Genomic DNA, 13,966 nt, shown 5'->3' with positions numbered 1-13,966 from the left:
TGTATTGCAGATGGCATGCTGGAGGTAGAGCATGCTGTCTGGTGGGTACCTAGCAGGAGTCTTGCCTGTCTGTATCAGAATGTATTTGAATTTGCTCTGGGGAGTAGAGCAAAAGTGGAGCTTAAGAGGAAGTTGCTGCAGATGGTTGATGTTACCCTAGTGATGTTGGAAGGGAGAATGCATAGTGTAACTAACCTGCAGATACCAGCTGTGGTTGTTTTACCTGCACTTGCAAAAGATGAAACAAATAAAGCCCCTAAACTTCTCAACACAAAGGTAGCCTTAGTAGCAACTTTCTTTGCCTTTCTAATGTTACAGATAGGGAGAATTAAAAATGTCCTGTGAGGTTTTTATCTAGTTACTGGTAAGCTAAAGCTGAAATTACTCCACTGTAGTGATGTTTAACTGCCTAGCCTTGGACTGACCTGGAAGTCCCTAGACTTCCTTTTCTTTTCATCTTTTTCTTCTCTCTTCTTATTTTCTTTTCCATTTTTTTTTCCCCCAGAAAGCTTTCTGTAGTAGGAATAGAGAGTTGTATCTCTTACACAGCCCAGCTTTTAGTCTCAGAAGGGGCTTCCTAGCAAAGTCATGTTTCTTTCTGATTTGACTTCCAAGATGTAACCCTAGTGGGTGCCTGACAAGCATGCACAGACAAAACAGTTTTGGTGTGGGCTTTTTGCCCCTCTTGTTGTGTTTCTTTCCCTCTTGTATGTGTTGGTCATACCAACAGTATGTACCCAAGTTACATACTGGATTACATTTGTTACATGGTTAAGGAATCTCTTTCTTCCTATAATTAACAGTAATAACTTGAGTATCATTTGGGGATTAAGTTGGGTCTGGAGAAAGGTAGGGATGAAGGAGTTTTCATGCAGAGACCTCTGTCCTGAGCAACTGCTCCAAGCCTGGCAAGCTCAGAGACTGAAGGAGGATGATGAGTGTTGGCCATACTGTGCAAATAAGTATTTTATGCTGTTAAACATGGGTTATCAAACCTTTCCCTTTAGTAAAGGAGTAGGGCTGATATCAGCCCGGTAGAAATGCTTGTGCAGCCACAAAGGCTGTTTGAATTTCTGAAAAATGACAGCAGCACTGTGAAAAAGCACTTTTAGAATAGCTGTCTTGTGTGGTAACCTCAGGACCCTCAATCAACCTTTACAGACCAAATCTGAGTGTGCTGCTGTCTTGGATGTTTGCGTCTCCCTAAAAGCATGTGTCGAGTTGGAGTACTGGGAAAAGGAGGGTGATATTTGGATCCAAACAACCCTAGGAACATCAGGATTGTTCAGTGGGTGGAGCCACTATTTTCCCATTCATTGCTTCATTGTGGTAGAAGTATGTGTGCATGTCTGTCCTGTCTGGAATCTCTGTCTTAATGTCATTGAGCTCAGTTTCCCTCCAGAAATGGGGATTACATTCTAGATCTGGTCACTTACTTTCACAAAACTTGCCTGCTGTAGGGCTGGTAAAGGGCCACTGGGCAAGGTTATGGGATGAGCTGGGCAGACAATATGTGTTGAAACTAAAAAGCAGCTAAGGCAGCTGTGTTCATGCAGTTGTTTTTATGCATTTTGTTTCCTCTCGGTGCTGAGTCCCCAGTGAGGAATGACAGAGCTCTTCTGTAGCTTCTCTGTGTGCAATTTGTGATGCATACCAGGAGCACAGCTCACCCCTGAGCTGCCTGATGCCTTGAGGGACACCATGGCATGCACACGAGGCTCAAAGAAGCAGCAGCAAATGTGCTGGCACTTCCTAGTCTGTTTGTAGTGCAAGCCTGGTGATTGGTCTCGAGCTTCTGATTCTCTTTGGTGATGTTAATCACTGCTGAACCAAGATAAGGCTATGCTGCTGTGGGTCTCTGCTTGCTCAGGTGAGCTTAGTCCTGTTGTTGAGTCTAAATGAAAACTATTTTACATGCATGCAAACAGTTGAGCCCAAATATGAGCTTGGCTCCAGAGCACTGTAGAAGCTCTTTGTGCCAAGCCTGGAGTAGTGCAGGGAGCTGAGGAGACTGCCAGCAGATTCCTGCAGCCAGGCTTTAACAAAGTGTACTGTGGGTACTCTTGAGCCTAGAGCCATAGGTGGCAACACTGATGGAAAATGTCTAAGTTAGTTTGAGGGACCTGGTCATCCTTTCATTGTGCTGAAGGTCTAGATCTGAAGTATTGCATGACAGGGATGCAGGAGAAGCATGGTATGCAGAACTGGAAGGATGGGAAGGATCTTGAGGACTACGGAAAGACAGTCTGGAGCCAAAAGCCTGAGGGATATTGCAGAGCTGTAGTGACCTGAATGCAACCAGCACTTCTTGTTTCAGATTCCAGATAGTTGCATCATGTGTCACTGGCTTCTTTAGCTTTCTGCTCCCCATGGTGTGATTTTGGCCTGCTAGCACTGGCTGGACTTTTGGTGCAAGTGTCTTATCTGATGATTTTTATTCATTTTGTGGTTACTGGGCTGTTAGTTTGTAACACGGCCGTCATGACTTCTTGACATGCCAGAGGTGCTTGGTTCAGTTCTCTGGTCTTCTTACAAGAGGCATAAAGTAGGTCTAAAGGGATCACAGTATCACAGTATAACTAAGGTTGGAAGAGACCCCATGGATCATCGAGTCCAACCTGTCTCCACAGACATAGAATACATAGAATACATAGAATAAACCAGGTTGGAAGAGACCTTCAAGATCATCGCGTCCAACCCATCACCAATCCAACACCGCCCAAGCAACTAACCCACAGCACCAAGCACCCTGTCAAGTCTTCTCCTAAAAACCTCCAGTGATGGCGACTCCACCACCTCCCCAGGCAGCCCATTCCAATGTGCAATCACTCTTTCTGTATAGAACTTTTTTCTAACATCCAGCCTGAACCTCCCCTGGCGCAGCCTGAGACTGTGTCCTCTTGTTCTGGTACTGCTTGCCTGGGAGAAGAGACCAACATCTGTCTGTCTACAACCTCCCTTCAGATAGTTGTAGAGAGCAATAAGGTCACCCCTGAGTCTCCTCTTCTCCAGGCTAAGCAACCCCAGCTCCCTCAGCCTCTCCTCGTAGGGCTTATGTTCCAAACCCCTCACCAACTTTGTTGCTCTTCTCTGGACTCGTTCCAGCAAGTCAACCTCCTTCCTAAACTGAGGGGCCCAGAACTGGACACAGTACTCGAGGTGCGGCCTAACCAGTGCAGTGTACAGGGGCAGAATGACCTCCCTGCTCCTGCTGGCCACACTGTTCCTGATGCAGGCCAGGATGCCATTGGCCCTCTTAGCTGCCTGGGCACACTGCAGGCTCATGTTCAGTCTACCGTCGACCAGCATGGCACCAAGTGCCACGTCCAGTCTCCTCTTGAACACCTCCAGGGATGGTGACTCCACCACCTCCCTGGGCAGCACATTCCAATGACGAACGACTCGCTCAGTGAAGAACTTTCTCCTCACTTCGAGTCTAAACCTCCCCTGGCACAGCTTGAGACTGTGTCCCCTTGTTCTGGATCACTTGAAAGTAGTGAAGGGACACCACCAGCCCTGCCTGACCAGCCAATCCTGACTCTGTCCAGCATTGCCAGAGGCAGGTGAGACTTCTTCCATGTTTGTCATGCCTGCTTTCTCATGGAGGGAAAAGAAGTGCTAAACTGATGCTGCGTGTTTGTTTTGGTTTTGTGGTTTGTTTTGGTTTTGTGGTTTGTTTTGGTTTTGTGGTTTGTTTTTTACCTTCTTCCTGCAAACTGAGTGCAGGAGGAGCACCTGCTTTCCTGCACTATCTCAGTTTCCCTCCCTTTGTGTGTTATCTGGTCGGCTGGAGAAGCCTGGTGCTGGAGGTAGGAAAACTCCCCGTGCTGTGTGTCTGACCCCCTCCTCCCCCTCTCTCACAGTGTTGTTACTGTTGCATCTGCTCCCCAGCCTCCTGGGCTGTTCAGCGGGGGCTCCATCAAGTTTGTGTGACCTTAGCACTGTATTCATGCTGGAGGAGTTAGCTTCTGTAATGATGTCAACTGATGAGGTTAGCAGGATGGTGGCGGCCGCGATAAGACATGACATGTTCTAATGATTCGCCTTAGCGAGCTGCGTGTGTGTGTCGGGGGGGGCACGGAGGGGCTTGGAGAGGGGAGGTGGGGGCCCCACAGGTGCCGACAAAGACTTTGACCTTTGCTGCTATAATATCAGTGTTTCACAGGCAGGGCGGTTCGGTAACCCACTTTCAGCCCATCAAAAATTGATTTAATTGCAATTTTTTCCCCCAATTAGGAGCACTGGAGCTTAACTAATTGGAGTAATAGAGAGTAATAAGGCTCTGATAAAAAGCCTTCCTCTGCCTCCTTTGTATCTTGTGTCATCGCCTGTCAGAGGTCAGAGAGCTTGCATATTCTATTAGGCAGAGTTGCCTTCATTTGTACAAATTAGTTTACCCAACAGTAATTAAAATGCCAGTGCAGGTCGGGGAGAGCTGAATACAATTGATGGGCACGTTGGTGAAGGATTTGACAGCTCCGGTGGCCTCCCTTGCCAAAGCGTGTCAGTGCTGAATCAAAGGCTACACAAACCCACAGACCCGTGTGTTTAACCCGTGGCACCATCAGCACCAACTGATTTCTCTCTTCTCCACTCTCAGTTTTGGACTTGATTTCTCTTCTCCTTCTTTTCTCATACTGCTTGAGGGTTTTGAAGAGAAGGTGTTTCACGTCTTTGAGTTGTCCTTTCCGTTAATCGCTTTCATAACGCTACTGCCACCCCCCTGTCCTGTCTCCCTGGGTGCTCCCCCTCCTCTGCCCCCACCTTCCACATTCCCAGCTGCAGGGCTCTGTCAAGTAATAACTTCTTTGTTTCCCAGTCTGATGAGTCTCTGTATATAATAGTCTCCAAAATGGAACAACGATGTCCAGTTCCAGGGGGTGAGGGAATGTGCAAGGAGGAAGGAACAGACTCTTGCCCGTGTCCAGCAGATTCTGGATTTGAAATCCCCAAAGAGCATAACAGGACTTGAGAAGCAATCTGTTTACAGTAGAAGAGAAGGGAGCAAGTCTGGGGCATAGGGGAAGATCAGAGAGACGAGGTTGGAAAGAACCTGTTTCTCACAGGTTCCCTCAGTGTTGCATTGCAGGGTTACCAGCTCAGGCAATGCCTGCTCTGAAGGCTGGGCTGGCAGTGAGGAAGGTATGTATTGTACAGTGGGATTTGTATCTCTCAAGCTGAGATTGTTTCCAAACCTCAAGAGAAGCAGCATCTTTCCAAAAGCTTTGATGGGCAGCACCCTCTTCCCCTCTTGTTTGTCCACATCTGGCAATATTCTGTCCAGAATGGGGTAGAGAGGGACGCTACAGATGGCATGAAACTGCATAGTTGGCACCTTTGGGATCATTGCAGTTGGACTGTAGCTAAAGCACTACTGCTGTTGCCAGAAATGCCATGGGTTCTTCCAACAACCACAAGTCAGTCAGAAAGAAGTTCTTGTGTTTCTTCCAACAGCACTGCCAGGATGTGTATTCTCCCATCTCCTGTCCCAGTTTCTATTGTGGGGGGGATGATCTCTAATGAAATGTGTCTTCTGTAGCATAGAGAAGGTTGGCTTTAGGAGAAACAGTTCTCTTTTTTTATTCCTCTTTTTTGCTTTTTCCTCTACCCAGTGGGAAGTTTCAAATGGGAAAGAGAAGATCAAAGTATTAGATGAGGTGGAAAATGTCTTGCTTTGGACAACAAAACCATGCTGTATATGAAGTATCTGCTTGTCAATGCTCTACAAAACCCTTGCTTTCCTGCTACAGAAAAGGTGGAAATAGGGTGTTGGCTTGTTTGTTGTCATTACATTTGTTTTGACCTCCTGGGGGGTCCCAGTTGAAGATATGACCTGTGATGGAAGCTCTGCAGTGGTGCCTTTTGGAGCAAGCTTGTGGTCCTAGCAGCTTTCACGGGGCAGAGGAGAGCTTAGTGGGGAAGGGGCTTCATCTCCAAGGCCATCTGGACATAGAGGGTTTTATGTGGCATGCAGGTGCATTTGGTACGTCAGTAGTATCATATATACTTCAGAAAGATAGGTCATTCCTGCAGTTATATATGGGAGGTCTTGTGCTTTCCTCTTCCCAAACCAGTCTCTCTTCAGTCTGACCCTGAAAGCATTGTACACAAAATAAACAACACTGACTAAGCTTAGTAACTCAGCTCGAGCTCCTTCTCTTGGACAGCAGCAAGAACAGTTGTGAAGACCCAAGTCTTTGATTCTTTAGCTCAAAGGTTTTTAGTGCTGTGTTTTGTGCTTCCTGAGATGGTCTCACTGAGGGCAAACTGAAAGAATCAGTCCTGGTAGCAAGCTTCAGTTCTGATGAACAATGTTTTGGAAGTTTGGCAGCCAAGCCTTACAAGTTTAGCCACAGTTTGCATGTTGTTTTAGACCTACCAAATCTGACTTGTGTTGCCTTTTCACTTGGAGTGAAACTGGCACTTCTGCAAGGTTCCCAGTTATTAGAGGCCTGGGGGTTGAAAGTGCTTGTCTGCAGACCAGACTAAAGCTGAAGAGGGGCCCTGTATTATCCTCTGGGAATCCAGACTCCCATGTCAGTTCTCCCAGCCTTTAACAGTTTCTCACTGGCACAGTTTCCTGTCCATGTCTGTCTTGTGAATGCTGCTTTCTAAGTGTGGCAGTGAAGGTGAACCACTCTTCTGGAAGAAGTCTTATCTTTGCTTGCTAATAGGCTCCAAGCTACTAAAAGATAAGGCCTGCAAACCTGATCCTGCTGAGGTATGAGACAAAATTCCTGTTGACTGAATGGAATCAGCATTACCCAGAAGAGACTTTTTTGTGGCCCTGGGGCCTGTGTGCAATGCTGGAGAGAAATCTCTTCATCTAATGCATGGGTGTTTTCAGGTTTGGGTGTTTTTTTTTTTGGTGTGGCTTGTGGGTTTTTTTTTGTTGTTGTTTTGGGGGGTTTTTTTGAGGGGTAAGGGCTAAAGAGGGAAAACTGAAGTCCAGAACTGACAGCATGAGTGGGGATTAGGCCTTGCTGTTCCTCCCACCTTTTTCTCCCTGATGGTGTGCCTCCATGCTAATTTAGACCTGTGGCAACCATCAAAGCCTTGTGCATACCTTCTGCACAAAGGGAGCTGTCTCCCATGTGAGTGTGCTCTCTGCTGGGACAGTCAGTTTGTCCCCCAAAAGAAAAATCTTAAGCACCCAATTGCCTGCTTGACTGACTCCCTGACTGCTATTATGTTTCCAACCACGGTAATTGGCTTTGGTAGTTATTAATGGATTATGTTTGAGGAGGGAGGGACAGAACCCAACACCTAGCTTAGTAGCTGAGGGACTCCCTCACCAAAGTGCTGCTTTCCAGACATGGGGATGGACCAGTGAGCTGTCAGAGTGGGTGTCTTTTGCATATTTTCCTCTGAGGTGGGAGATGCTGGCAAAAGGGAGATATTCCCCCTTCTCCTGCACTATGTTAGAGAGCAGTCAGGTATTGAGCAGAAGCCCTGTTTCTGTGTATGCAATAATGAGTAATTCCTCTTGGCTGCTGCACAGCAGCTGGAATTGGCTTTTGCTTAGACTTTGATCAGGGACTTTCATGAAGAAGAATGTGTGCACCCTGAAGCACCTGTGTAGGGAGCCCTTTGGGACAGGTACATAGACCCAACAGCATGTGCACTGCCAAGGAGTTTGGCATTTTGCATGTAAGACAGACTGGTTAGAGAGACTTTGAAATAGCTCTGGTGCTGCAGGCCTTGTCTAACCCTGAAGGGCACCTAAGGGTCACAGAATTTGTGGACACCTCCAGGTATGTGTGTTTGGGTAGGGAGGGATAAAGCCCTCAAGAAAAAGAGGCTCCGTAGCTGTGGCTGTTCCTCAATTACTCAGCTAAACCACAGCTAGGAGGAGTCCTGACTTCTGGCCCTGCTTCTGCATGGCTCTTTGGCTTTGATTGAGTTGAGTGTGTGGACCACGTAGCTGCTTGGTGCCTTGTAACACCACCAGCAGTGCTTTTCTCAGGAGTCAAGGACACTGCAAGAATCCCTCCCTGATGCAGCAGAGGCGTGGAGACACCTTCTGATTTCCAAGGGAAGAATGTTGTAGAGGATCAAAGGAATGTTTGAAAACTGCTATTTTTAACAGACATGATATTGTTTCCTTATTCTGCTTTCCTCTCTCAGCTGCCAGCCCCATGTCATGCTGCAAAAGATGTTTAGGCAAAGCATAGAGCTGGCTTTTATTTAAAGAAGGCTCCACTTCCTGCACTTGTGCTATCCTTGTTGCAATGACTTAAACACAGTTTTGGCTTTTTATTCTTGGTAGCTGCAATAAGTGTGGTTTTGTGAGGGGTCATTTGTAGCTTACTTAGAAATCTTTGTGTGAGCTGCTTTTTCTTATTTGGACTGAGGGTAGGAAGCTGGCACAAACCAAGCAGTATGGTGTGGACACCCACAGCACCTGTGTTCCTGCTCCTTGGTTCTTCAAGGATTTTTTAACCTGTCTCAACAACTAGTGGCTCAAGCTCAAGCTCGTGGCTGTCAGACAAGCTCTGGAGCTAGCACGTGCAGCAGAGACATAGCATTGCCAAAGAGGACCTTGGAGTGGGCCTTGCTGTGGAGTGTGAACTGAGCCAGATAACTGCTGCAGGATTGCTGTGCTGCCTCTTTTGGAAACTGCTTGAGCACTGGGAAGGGCAACCTGATCTGGCTCGAAACTGGCCCTGCTTTGAGCGGGCTGGACTGGGGACCTCCGTTCTGTGATTCGTTAGGCCTGTGGTGCTGCAGCCAATTCATGGTTTTGCATAGAAGCTGGCAGCAAACAGAGGCAGTGAGACATGAGGTGGGAAGTTAGAGGGAACTTTCCACAGGGTCTTTCTGCAACTTGCAGTGTTCAGTATTGTGCTAACTGTTTTGAAAATGTCCTTGTAATTTACAGCTGATGCTGGCTTAGGTTTTCTCTTTATGTGCGCAGATACATCCTTACATCCTGTCAGTTCTCCGCTGTTGTGACCTGCTGCATCTGGGAAGCTCAACTGCTGGAGAGCTGTAGAGCTCTTCCCCCTTTGCTGCTGCATTCCCCTGGTGAACTGCAGTGGAAAATGCTGAAATAGTCTTGAACTAGAATTCAAAGTCTGTCTTGTAGCCTGTTTTCTCTATCTTGTTCATGCACTATTTCTTTGAAACAGGAGAATCAGTAAGTGGTTTTGATGTTTGCCTCCCTGTTTTTTTTTAAACAGCTCATTTGTGACTGGGACAGCCTGCTGTGGACACCCCTCACCTCTGAGAATCTGGGACCTGGAGAGGTAAGTGAGCTTCCAGGTTATAGGGAAGGACTTGAAAAGAGAGGTGAATAGCAATGAGGAGTGCAATATTGGAGATGTTGTAAAATCATCGTGCTGGAGCGTGTCCAGAGAAGGGCCACGAGGATGATCAGAGGGCTGGAGCACCTCTCCTATGAGGACAGACTGAGGGAGTTGGGAGAAGGCTCTGAGGAGACCTTATTGTGGCCTTCCAGTATCTTAAGGGGGCCTACAAGAAAGCTGGTGAGGAACTTTTTAGGGTGTCAGGTAATGATAAGACTAGGGGGAATGGAAAGAAAATAGAAATGGGTAGATTCAGAGAAGTTCTTCCCCATGAGGATGGTGAGACAGTGGAGCAGGTTGCCCAGGGAGGTGGTAGAAGCCCCATCCCTGGAGGTTTTTAAGGCCAGGCTGGATGTGGCTCTGAGCAACCTGATGTAGTATAAGGTGTCCCTGCCCATGGCAGGGAGGTTGGAACTAGATGATCCTTGAGGTCCCTTCCAACCCTAACAATTCTATGATTCTGTGATTCCTTTAGTCCGTGTAGGCAAGGGGTGTTTAAACATGAGATGTGGGACAGAGTAGGGAATGGAGCAGACATGTGGAAAGGTGTACTGGGGGGGTTCTGGTTTGGTAGGGATCAACTTGACTTTTTTCCCCATCTTTTCTAGTTGAGGGCACAGCCATCCTGTGTTTTTCCCATTACCAATGTACAGTCAGAATATGCCCATTACACCTTCCTTTTTGTCTGTCTTCAGCCTGAGAAAGAGAGGTGAGGGATGTGATCTGCATCCTCCCGTTCACCTGCTTGTCTGTGGTGCTCAGAAGCCAGAGCAAACATTAGGCTCTACACCTATTTTGTCCTGGCTGGTGTTTCTGGTAGCTTGGGGAGATGAGGAGTGGCAACATGTTATCTATGGAAGTGACTTAGGCATATTGTCTTCTCTCTGTCTTAATAATCACTGAGGAGGTTAATTGCTGTGGCCTCTGATTTGGAGCTGTTGAGTAGTTCCTGTTTGGTGAAGGTGCTGACCTTAGTAACTGGGGAAATGCTGGGCTCAGATCCTGATGTGAGACTCAACTGCTGACAAATTTGAAACTCTCAGCCTGGGGGTCTTTCTGCAGTGATGGACAGATAGCAAATATTTGACAGGATTATTGAACAGAAGCTCAGCTTTCGAGGACTAGTATGCCCTAGATAGGAGTGGCGTGGCGCAGGCTATCAAGGGAGTGCTGTCAGGATTGGGGTGAGCTGCTGGGCTCTGGGAGGGAAGAGAAGGGGGGCAATGGCAGAAAGGGCCTGAGGTGTGTCAGCAGAGCTGTATTTGGGTATAGGAGGTAGAGGAGGATTGATGTGGAGGTAGGGTGGATGTGAGGCTAGCTGCCTTCTAATCTATAGTTCAGGTAGATTAGAGATTGAGTCAGCTGCATGAAATACAAATATAAACCCATTTGTTTTTCTCTGAGGTAACAAAAAGAAAGATTTTTCAAATGTTGCATCCCTCAAGAGACAAACTAGACCAGGCAAGATGGTGCCCAGTGCATTCAGTTGTGGTGAATGTTTCTCAGTGATCTAGCCCAGTAGTGCCTTTGGAGTACCCCAGAAGGATGCAGGCTGTGCTGTGATAACCCTGCCCATCAAGTCTTCTGGCTGTTCTTGAATAGAGGTATCTAATAGGGGTGAGGAGATAGGCAACCCTCTCCCCCCTGTCCCAGCCTCTCTGACAGCCTTTCCCAAGGAAGCTTGAAGAGATAATAAAGCTGTGTAGAAAATAGGATTAAGGTAATGAACAGGCACAACGGAGTTTGATCTTTCAATAATGTCAAAGCCTGAGTGACAGGCAAATAAAAAAGCCAAGGCAACCTAGGCCATTGGGCCTCTGATGCAATGGCTGGAGTGTCAAACTTATTCTTCCCTCTTCACCTGTCACAGCTGGAATGCACCATGCCAGTGGGTCTTTTCCTCTCTGGGGACCTGTGTGTGAACTGGGAGTCTTGTCAGCACGTGTAGGACAGGAGACTGAGTAGGGAGCGCAGCCAAGAAACCAGCAAATGAAGCTTGATGTGATCATTCATAGTGAGGGAGTACAGAGCTGTCCTTCCAGATCATGACTTCTCCATAAACTGGGGTTTTAGGTTTGAGTTGGTTGGTTGGTTGGTTTGTTTGTTTGTTGTTTTTTTCAGCCCAGCAGAGCATTGGGTGCCAGAACCAATCTCATAGGGAAAAGCTATTTGCTCTTCTGAGGCTTGTACATGTTGTCACCCTGGTCACACTCCAGAATTGGGAGCATGGCACAGAAACTCATCTTAAAGCTTCTCAGGACTGAAAAGCCCCTCCTGTACCCAATGTTTCCTGATAACACCTGGAAGATAGAGCCAGCCCTACCCCCCTCCCCCGCCAAGTTTTCAGTTTAGCTCTTCTTTGTGGCCACAAGGGCCAGAATCTGACCTGCAGAGACTGAACCCAAGAATGTTTTCTGCAAGAGCAGAGTCCAGGCAAATTTTTTGTCAAAAAAGAGGTGGAGTGATGCTTCAGACCACAGGATGCTTATCACCACTTAGATGTTTAGTGCTGTCCAAGACCAGTTAGTTCAGTTAACTGGGATTTTGCTGTGTGGGGGAGTAACATTGCATCAGTTTCTGTGGCATTCTCTTTCCCTTGGAGTAGGTGGTCTCTTTCCCTTGGAGTAGGTGGTCTCTTTCCCCAACAGCTGAGAGCTGGAACATGCTACAAAAGGATTTAAAGCTTAAATAACCTTTTGTGTACTGATCTTCTTAGTTCCAGGCCAGATAAGTCCTGGGCTGATGCTCATAGCTGTTGGTCATGGTATGTGTTTGTATTTATGACCTTCGCAGTTCCCTGACCCTGGGGCTGCCATTCTCATCCCTCCAAGAGGAAGAGCATAATGTCTTCATCTGGAAATATGTTCTGGGCTTTGAAAAGGGCTTGGTTGGGTTGGATGGCAAGGAGATTTTTTTTTTCATGGGGAAAGGAAACGCCTCTTGCTGCATCCCACCCCCACCACTGTCTTTCATTTCTGAGTCTGCTGAAATGATGGTGTCGGATCAAAGCCACAACAGGCAGCAACAAGCAATTGTCAAGGGGAGTCTAAAGCAGGGGAATGACCGCCTAATGCCAAAGACACTCTCTCTGATGGCTGAAATTCCAGCTGCTGCTACACCTGGCCCTTTCTCCTTTAATGAGAAGGGGTTTTCTTCTTTTCCTTTACACTTTTGAAGCTGGCTAGCTGCACCTCTGGAGGACATATCTCATCTCACAGGTGCTATGTTGTGCCACCTGATTGCTTTTAGATGTGGGAGCTGGGACTGTTTAGTCTGGAGAAGAGGAGGCTCAGGGGAGACCTTATTGTTCTCTACAACTACCTGAAAGGAGGTCGTAGCCAGGAGGGGGCTGGTCTCTTCTCCCAGGCAACCAGCACCAGAACAAGAGGACACAGTCTCAAGCTGCACCAGGGGAGGTTTAGGCTGAATGTTAGGAAGTAGTTCTTCACAGAAAGAGTGATTGCCCATTGGAATGTGCTGCCCAGGGAGGTGGTGGAGTCACCATCCCTGGAGGTGTTCCAAAGAGGATTGGATGTGGCACTTGAAGCCATGGTTTAGTTAGCCATGAGGTGTTGGATGATAGGTTGGACTTGATGATCTCTGAGGTCTTTTCCAACCTTGTTGATTCTATGATTCTGTGGGGAAGTTGCTGGGGATGTTGCCACTCAGGGTCAAGGTGTATGTGTTGAGGGCAGCTGTGACTAACTGAGGTGATTAGAGGTCTGCACAGAAGAGGAGAATGATTAGCAGTGTGGGCCACTGGATAGCAACCTGTGTCCTTGGGTCAAGTATCAGGCCTTGCTGACTTCTTGCAAGTTCCTTTGCCCCTTTTTGTAAAGGATATGATGGCATCTGCCCCTCTTGCCAGGGGCAGGGATTTCTTCTCCCTTTTGCTTTTCCCTGCTGAGACCTTCCTATCTCACCAGCAGTGCTTGTGTGTGGCTCAGCTGAACAGCCAGTTAATGGCAAGCAAGAGAAAAAGAAACTTTCTTCAGATCCTGTTCCTCTTTCTTTCTTTCTTTCTCTTCCCTTATATTACCACCTTTGGAGTTTAAACTCCTTGGGAAATGAGGGTGACAGACCACTGGGAAGAGCTCCAAGGCCAGCATTTGTCATTTGCCTTCAGAGAACTGTTGCTCCCCAGCCTATTGTGGTGGTCTACATGTCTTTAGGTGACATGCTGGAAGGATATTTCTCCATAAGGTAGGATACTCCAGAGTTTGATTGGCATCAGCTCTTGGAACTGTTCTGCCAAGGCCAATGCTTGAAATGGACCAGAGTGTTGTCTGGCATGGTAGTCCTCATGCTGTGAACACTCAGAATGCACAAGTCCTACGTTCTTTTTTCCTGTGACACAACATGACAGATGCAGGGCATGAGAGCTGCTGTGAAAACCGAGCCAAAGTTAGCTGTGCCCTGCAAGCCACCCCAGGTCCTCTACCTTTTAAACATCCAGTCTTTGTCCATCTCCTCCCCCCTTTTGAAAGCATTTTTGGCAGAGTGTTCTTTTTGTTTAAGAACCCTCTAATTTCTTGTTGGGTTTTTCTCCCTCTCCTGAGCCCTTTGAAAGTGGCTTTACGCTGTCACTGACACCAAACTGACACTTTGCGTTTCCCCACTTCTTATCCCTTTATGGCAACAGATGTTGAAATTTTGTA

The 13,966-nt window shown here is 47.3% G+C and overlaps 1 protein-coding gene across 1 annotated transcript in view; it reads left to right on the top strand.

Annotated features, from left to right (window-relative positions):
- Positions 1 to 13,966, top strand: part of FBXW4 (F-box and WD repeat domain containing 4) — a 65,868-nt gene that overhangs the window by 40,279 nt on the left and 11,623 nt on the right. The window contains exon 6 of the mRNA XM_054163926.1: positions 9,183 to 9,248. Within this exon, the coding sequence (XP_054019901.1) occupies positions 9,183 to 9,248 (66 nt within the window). The remainder of the gene's footprint in view (positions 1 to 9,182; positions 9,249 to 13,966) is intronic.

Source organism: Dryobates pubescens, chromosome 8 (genome assembly GCF_014839835.1).
Source record: "Dryobates pubescens isolate bDryPub1 chromosome 8, bDryPub1.pri, whole genome shotgun sequence".
NCBI classification, from domain to species: Eukaryota; Metazoa; Chordata; class Aves; order Piciformes; family Picidae; genus Dryobates; species Dryobates pubescens.
This window is presented reverse-complemented; position numbering and strand designations above follow the sequence as displayed.